At 38.1% G+C, this 8,650-nt stretch overlaps 1 protein-coding gene across 1 annotated transcript; it reads right to left on the bottom strand.

Moving 5' to 3' along the window:
• Positions 1-899: 899 nt before the first annotated feature.
• LOC102850373 (spindle and kinetochore-associated protein 2-like) lies at positions 900-2,332 on the bottom strand. Its single transcript, XM_006881240.1, has 2 exons — positions 2,324-2,332; positions 900-1,064 (listed from the first exon to the last, which is right to left on the bottom strand). Exons 1-2 carry the CDS (start codon positions 2,330-2,332, stop codon positions 900-902), a joined length of 174 nt encoding a protein of 57 aa, XP_006881302.1.
• Between the last annotated feature and the right edge of the window lie 6,318 nt (positions 2,333-8,650).

Consider the following 8,650-nt stretch of genomic DNA (forward strand, 5'->3'; position numbering starts at 1 on the left):
TTTTCGAAGGCCTGTAATTTTGGAAGTGGATGGCCAATCCTTCTTCCTAGTCTGTCTCAATTTTTAAATATATATAATAGTATCTGACATACAAGCATTCTACAGAAAAGAGCAGATTAAAGACATTTAGCAATTAGAAAAAGACCAATATTCAATGTTGCTGCTCACCCTGCTACATGTTTGGTTTGTTGGGGTTTTTTTGGTGGGGTGTGTGTGTGTGTGTGTTTGGTTCCCCCCCCGCCCTTTCCCTACTCCACCACCAACCCTTCCTACTTTGCCTACAACATTCAACACCTGTCTCCCATGGACCAGCCCCTGATGTGATGGCTTAAGTCTTTGATTCTGACCGTACCATGCTGCTGTCAGTCTCTTATGATGCAGTCAGTATGACTTCAATTTAAAGTTGGTAAGTACAACTGTCATATACAACTTCTTTTCCTGGAAGGTGGTGAGCATGTCTTTCCCTTTTGATTTTCTAAGTCCAGTTTTTTGTACATTTCATTATTGTATTTAGCTTTGTCTTCTTGAGCTGACCTTTGAAATCTTCTGTTCATCTCTTTTTCTTTAGCATTTCTTCCCTTTAATTTGACCGCTGTACTTTCTACTGTCATTTTCAGAGTCTTCTCTGACATCCATTTTGGTGTTTTCTTTCTCCTTTATCCTTTTTTAAAAAATGTTTTACAATTCTTTATTCCTCATTCTTGTTTTTGGCTGAATTTTACTCACATAATATCTGCCTTTCACCTTACCATTTCTCTCTCCTCTTAAAGGGATCACTATCCAGTCATCCACCTCAAACCTCAACAGCCCCCTACTGAATCAATGAGTGTCAAAAAGAAATGTTCCCAAATTATTCTGCTGTTGAACTCTGGTAGAGGTCTTTTTGCAAGTCCATTTCTTCATGAGTTTGGCATGGAAGATTTTAATTGCTTTTCCAAAGTTTTTTCTTCTTTAGTCACTGGTGATACCTGTAGGTCTGTTAGCTTTTGCTGTTCTTGTATGATGATCATAGTCTTATTCAAAAGAACACAAATCTGGTCCTTAGTCTTTTTGTTTATCAGCAACTACCTTAAAGCATATATGCAAAGTTCAAGCAGCTATGAAGGAAATAGCAAAAAACAAGGCTACAGAAATTGATAGAATAACAACTGATATATTCCAGCAAAAAGATGCACCCCAAAACATGTTCATCAGGCTGTCGCAAGAAATCTGGAGGAGAACTACCTGGCAACTGGCTAGAAAGAAAAATTCCATATTTATTCCCATTTTTGAAAAAATGCTGAGATTATCAGACAATATCACTAATATCACATGCAAGCAAAATGATGCTGAAGATTATTAAAACAAACAAACAAGTGGGACAATACATTGATAGAGAACTATCAGAAATACAAACTGGGTTTAGAAGAGGTTGTGGCACTAGAGACATCATTACTAATGTCAAATAGATCTTGGCTGAGTTCAAGAGAGTACCAAGGGAATGTCTATCTGTGTTTCATTGACTATGCAAAAGCATTTGTCCATGTGGATCACAAGAAATTGTGGTTAACATTAAGAAGAATGGGAATCCCAGAACACCTGATTGTGTTTATGAGAAATCTATACTTGGATCAAGAAGTAGTCATCAGAACAGAGCGAGGAAACAATGCATGGTTCAAAATCAGCAAAGGAGTGCATTAGAGATGCGTCCTGTCTCCATACTTTCCCATCTATATGCAGAACAGATCATTCAGGAGGCTGGACTTTATGAGAAGAAATGTGGAATCAAGACGGGAGGAAGGCTCATCAACAATGTCCATTACACAGATGACATAATATTGCTTGTTGAAACTGAGGAGGACTTGAAGCATTTTCTGCTAAGGTCAAGAAGTGCAGTCTTTAATACAGATTGAAATGCAACATCAAGAAAACCAATTAGCAGCATCATGATAGATGGGGAAGAGATTGAGATTGTTAGCAGTTACAGCTTGCCAGGCTCTACAATCAACATTCTTGGCACCATAAATCAGGAAATCAAAAGAGTAATAATTGTATTAGGAAAATCTGATTTAAGAGATCTCTCTAGAGTGCGAAAGAGCAAAGATGGTAGTCTAGTGACTAAGGCATACCTGAGCCAACCTATGGTTTTTGCAATTACTTGCTATGCATCAGAGAGCTGGACAATGAATAAAAATAACAAAAGAATTGATGTTTTTGAATTGTGGTGTTGGAGAAGAGTATTAAATATACCATGGCCTGCCAAAAGAACAAACAGGTTTTTGTGGACAGAGAGAAACCAAAATGTTCCTTAGAAGCAAGGATTTTGAGGCTCCATGTGACATACGTTAGGCATGTTGCCAGAAAGGAGCAGTCAAGTCTTTGAGAGAGACCAGTCCTTAGAGAAGAACATAACACTTGGAAGGATGGAGGGACAGCACAAGCAGAAGGAGGTGGATTGACACAATAACAGGGGTAATGGAGTAGATGTGTCAGAAACAGTGAGATTGGCTCAGGTTAGGGCAGGGTTCAGAGCTGCTGTATATACGGTCACTATGAGTCTCAAGAGACTTGATGGTACATAACAACACCAACAACAACATGCAAAGTCTCATATCTGAACATTGCTTCTTACAATTCCTTCAAGAATGTAACTGTATTTTCTCACCAGCTAAATCAGGATAATCTTTATCTTAATTTTTTTAATTGAATGTGATTTTCTTATACATTTTGTTTCATTCATGTACATTGTGCTTCTTACATCCCTTCATTCATACTATGTTTCATATGATTACTTCCATACATTCATTGTGTTTTATAAAATTAATCACCATGGTCTATGCCCACTATCATCCTTCTTTTCAGGTCCCAACTGGATCTTTCCTAATTCCTTTACCCCCTCCCTCCACCCACCAAACTCTGAAACCCCATACTTTTCCGCCTCCTCACACTCATTCCCTTGCTCTCCTGCCCTTTGGACTTTGGACTTTAAACACATATTACTGGTTATCCTTCTATTTTTCAGAAGGGTTATTCTTCTATTTTTCTAGTTTCAAAATCACTGAGTACCAGAAGAATATCTATGCTTGGATCATAACAAACTATGGTTAACACTGAGAAAAATGAGAATCTTACAATACTTAATCATAATCATCTAAGCCTAGCCCAAGAAGCTCTTGTCTAAACAGAGCAAGGGAACATGAAATAGTTTAAAATCAAGAATGATGTGTTTCAGGGCTGTATCCTTTTGCCATACATATTCAATCTGAATGGTGAGCAAATCGTTTGAGAAGCTGGACTCTGTGAAGAAGAATGTGGCATCAGTATGTTGTTGTTGTTTAGTGCTGTCGAGTCATAGGCGACTCATAGCGATCCTATGATTGAAAGACCTGAACACTTGTATAACTTTCATCGTTTCTCCAAGTTTGTAGATTTTCGAGAGGCAAACTCATCAACAACCTGCATTATGCAGGCCACATGACCTTGCTTGCTTTAAATGAAGAGAACTTGAAACTCTTGCTCCAGAAGATCAAAGGCTACAGCCTTCAATGTAGATTGCATTTTAACATCAAGATGACGACAACTTTCATTACTAGGCCTATAGGCAACATCATTATATTGTTGTTGTTATGTGCCATCAGGTTACTTGTGACTCATAGCGACCCTCTATACAACAGCTGTGAACTCTGCTCTATCCTGTGCCAACCTTATTGCCTCTGACACACCTAACCCCATTACCCCAGTCACTGAATAAATCCATCTCATCCAGGGTTTTCTTTTCTTGCACTGTCTTTCCATCCTCCCAAGGATGATGTCCGTCTCCAAGGACTGGTCTCTACTAGCAACATGCCCAAAGTATGTCAGATGAAGCTTCAGAATCCTTGCTCCAAGGAGCAGCCTTGTCTCACCCACTCTAGGATGAACCTGTTTTCCCCCCAGCAGTCCTTGGTATATTCAACACTCTTCTCCAGCACCACAGCTCAAAGGCATGCATTTTCTTTCTATCATTCCTAGTCACTGTCAAGCTTTCTGATGCATAGTAAGTAATTACAAAGACTGTGGTCTGGATCAGGTGCCCCTTAGTATCCAGACTAACATTGTTGCTCTTCAGTAGTCTGGCTAGGGCCCTGACAGCAGACTTTCCCAATGCAATTTATCTTTTAATTTTCTGGCTGCTAGTATCAAGAGTATTGATTGTGGAACCAAGTTTACTAAAGCTGTTAACAATCTCAATCTCTTCACCATCTATCATGATTCTGCCAGTTGTCCCAGTGGTGAGAATCATTGTTTTCTTGATGTTGAGCCTCAATCCATATTGAAGGCTGCAGTCCTTGACCTTCTGCAGCAAATGTGCCAAGTCAGGTCCTCCTCAGTTTCAGCAAGCAGGGTTGTGTCATCTGCTGGAGGAAAGATTGAAGTTGTCAACACTTTCATCTTGCTTAGATCCACAATCAATACTCTTGGCACCAGCAGACAAGCAATCAAAAGATGTATTGGGTTGGGAAAGTCTGCCATCTAAACTAAGCTCTTAGTATGTCTTTTTTACATATAAAGGAGCTAACACTTGTAAGTGTTGGAACCAGGATCTATACCCAGGGTGTAGCACTAGCCCATGTGAGTCCTGCAGTCAGCTATGGAACATACAGGAAATTGCTCCCAATCATAGCCTTGAGTAAGATTAATTCTATCCCTTTACTTTATCTTGTTCACATAGAAGGATGTGCTAATAGTGATTGATTTTGCCAAAAGTTAAGTTGAGAACAGTCCCAACAGCTCTGCTGCCATCAAACACCAGCTAGAAATTCCTACCAAAGCTTTGAAGGGCAAATCTTGCACTTCCGTTTTTCCTTTCCAGGTGGGCACATCTTAAATAGAATATTGCAAATAGGAAGGATAAGCTCAGTACTAGACGGGGCTCTTCATGATGATTACAGAAAACTCTTTCATTGCTTTTCCTTTTCATCCACCATGTATATCACTTTAGTGTGTTGTACCTTCCCTACCCTGCCCCCCTGCCCCAAATAATTACCTATCATATGCTCATCAGGAAAAAAAAAACTATTAAAGAAAACAAGAACAGTGTAAGCAAGAAAGTAGATTTTACCTTTCTGATGTGGCAGCATTAATATTTTGGTAACCATTCACTTATGACACTCCTAACGTTAACATACAAATAACACACCATTTTTCATAAATGTAATATTTGGGATTTACATAGTTGCTAGCTGCCATGTAAGGCTGTCAGTTCAAATCTACCAGACAGACATTTCTTTGGGGGAAGAGGGGCAGTTTCCTCCCATAAAGATTTATAGTCTATGATTTGAAATTGACTCAACTGGCAGTGAATTTTTGATCTTTCCTTCCTAATATTTTTCTTTTATATGGATTGCTCTTCGTCAGATAAATGAACTCCTAATAATCATCTGTATTTTTCTATACTTCCCCCCAATTTTATAATCAACCAAAGTATATGTAATGTATGCTCCTTAGAGACAAGAATGATGACATTTCGCCTCACATATTTTGGGTATATTGTCAGAAGGGATTAGTCCTTGGAAAAAGACATCATGCTGGGAAGAGTAGAGGGTCAGCAAAGAGAGGAAAACTATCAGTGCCATAGAGTGACTTGGTGACTGTAAAACCAGGCTGGAGCTTGCCAGAGATGTGCGGACGGTGTGGGACAGGCGAAGGCTCTTTATTGCACATGGTCTCTCTGAGTAGTTGTTGGCTTGATTGCAGCTAATGGCAATAATCGATTATTATGCTTATTTTAGTAAATAAATACATGCAAATATAAAGAGTTTTGACACTGTTTTCCAGAATATAAGGTTAAATACATATTTGTCTAAAACATGGTTTTCTCACTTCACAGAATTTTGTGAATGTTTCTCAAATTCCTTAGTGTATATCTAATTCATTGTTTTAATGAGGAGACTGTGCTCCATGATCTGATGGTACTTTCATCTTTTCTAACATGCCCTACTGAAGCACCTTTGTCTTTTTCTCTCCTCCGAATGAACATTCTTAGGTTTTTTGCAGGAAGATAGGGCCCTCAAAAATCTCGATTTTTAGTGAAAAGCCAGAAGAGCTATACTATAACTTGCTGTTTTTTTTAATTGAGAAATATATTCAGTATTATCAATTGATGCAAAACTATGAATATATGGTATTGCATCTGACAGATAAAATATATTTTTTTACAATAAAACTGTCCTATTTGACTGGAAAATTTTAGTAAAATTATTTTACTAACATCCTTTATGGTTTACTCAATTAGAAATAACACTCAAATAAGGAAATTATTGTAATTTCCCCCCCCCCCAAAATGTGTGCAAATATCCAAGTGGCTAGTAGTAGCCAGCAGAATTGGATTTCTTATGAATAGACTGGTTTTATGAAGCAGACCAGATAAGACAGGCCACATGCTTGTAGCTCTGATATAGGATTGCTTTCTCATTCCCTGTGTCCATGGCCAATGAGGAGGAGAAACAATACCAGTCTGGTATTGTGTGTGATGCATGGGGTCTGATTGCAGGCAGAATGGTTCAGAGACATCTTGGAAATAGTGATTCCAATCTCATTGTGCTCGAGATCAGGATGAAAATGAAAGTGAAAAAAGATAGAGCAGAAACAAGTGAACTTTGGAACAGCTGCTTTTGACAAAATGTAGAAATTGTTTAGAATGGGTTAGGACCCAACATGCAGTAACATTTCTTTGAAAGTCGTGACAGTGTCTAAGTGAATGAGCCAATTAGTAATTTAAAAATTCTCATTGAAATGAGATAGTGTAAAAATAATAACATATTTGTGAAAATCAGATTAAGTGAAAACATCAGCAGCTGAAGGCTGCAAAAGGGAGAAAATCAAAACAGAATAAAACAAAGATCGGCTGAAACACTGCCCAATTTTTCTCCCCCCAAGCACGGGAAAGCAGTTGGTGACAGATGAGATGTGTCATTGAAAATCTCAGTTAGTTCTTTGCTATAGAGATCACAGGAGTAGCTGAAGGTCATTGCATCTTGGAAACTAAAATCTGTTTTCTTGAAGGAGAAAAAGAATAAGCAAAAGACTGAAGATGCTGTGTTCATATTCAATTAAAGGAATGAGAGTTAGAATGATGAGGAAGAAGAAAGGGAGACGTCGAGGAAAGTTCTTTTTGGATAGCAATTAATACAGAATACCTGCTAAATGTTTTCACAGATAATGTAATGTGAAGGAGAAGTGATTAAGATATTTAGCTGCTTATTGAGAGCTTGGTAGTTAGTTGAAATGCACTAGCTGCTTAGCAAGAGAATGATATGGCTATTTGGTTCCTTAAAACTGGTCTGTCTTAAAGGAACACTGGCCTAGTGGTACGAAATTGTGCTGCAATCCTGAAGGCATTCTGTTAGAATCCAGCTACTCTGTGGGAGAAGGATGGGCAATCTCCTCCTTGGCAGTTAGTTGTCTCTGGAAAGGGACAATATGCTTGGAAGAGTAGAAGGACAGAGCAAGAGAGGAAGACCCTTGATGAAATGGATGTATTTAGTGACTGGGGTAATGGGGGTAGGTGTGTCAGAGACAATAAGATTGGCAAGAGATAGGTCAGGATTTAGGGCTGTTGTACATAGGGTCACTATGAGTCGTAAGTGACTGGAAGGCACATAACAACAACAACAACAACAACAACAATAAAAAAAGGATGGTTGGTGAAATATTTACTTTCAAATTTATGATGACTAAAACCTTATAAATTAGAAATATAAGTAAATATTTCTACTATTTATTTGAAATGAAATTTCAAATACTGGTTTATAATAACCTAATCTGTTTAAATAAATTAAGCTGCAATGGTTTCTGCTTTATGGGAAATTTATAGTGGTATAGTTTTTTGTTTGTTTTTTTCTGCAGATTATGTTTATTTGTTTATTTATTTCCCCCTCTTGCATTTTGTACTGGTTTACTTACAAACTTTGTATACATTATTTTTCATAGCTTTTTTTTTTAGAAAATGAAATTACATATAATGGATGATCAGACATTGTGGATATTATAATTAATGTTATGGAACAAAATGTGCATGAATGAATTATTGGGAAAACAATATGCCTCATAAACTTTCATTGAAATCACAATGAAGAAAAAAAAGAAAATATTGGTGTCCTATAGGTATATTATTTGACTAATGCAAGAGAGCTCTGGTGGCCTAGTGGCAAGAAGCTGTGCTGCAATCCTGAAGGCACGCTGTTCAAGACCACCAGTAGCTCTGCTGGAGAATCAACTATGGATTGGTTCCAACTCGATATTACAGGACAATAACAACAAGCTAATAAACAAATGAAAATTGAAAGATGTATTGCTTTGGAAAAGAGGTTGCTGTCAGAGACCTCTCCCGAGTACTAAAGAACAATGATGTCAGTCTGAAGACTAAAGTGCACCTGATACAGGCCACGGTCTTGGCAATCACTTACTGCGCATTAGAGGGCTGGACAAAGACTAGGGATGTTAGAAGGAGTATTGATGCCTTTGAACTGTGGTGCTGGAGAAGAGTATTGATTATATTATGGACTGCTAAGAGAATGAACAGATTTGACCTAGAGAGGGTTAAACCAAGCTGCTCCTTGGAGGCAAGGACTCTGAAGTTTCGTCTGACACACTTTGGACATATTGCAAGGAGGGACATCATGCTTGGGAG

This window comes from Elephantulus edwardii, unplaced genomic scaffold (assembly GCF_000299155.1).
Source record: "Elephantulus edwardii isolate Elephantulus edwardi_28Jun2011 unplaced genomic scaffold, EleEdw1.0 scaffold00013, whole genome shotgun sequence".
NCBI lineage: Eukaryota > Metazoa > Chordata > Mammalia > Macroscelidea > Macroscelididae > Elephantulus > Elephantulus edwardii.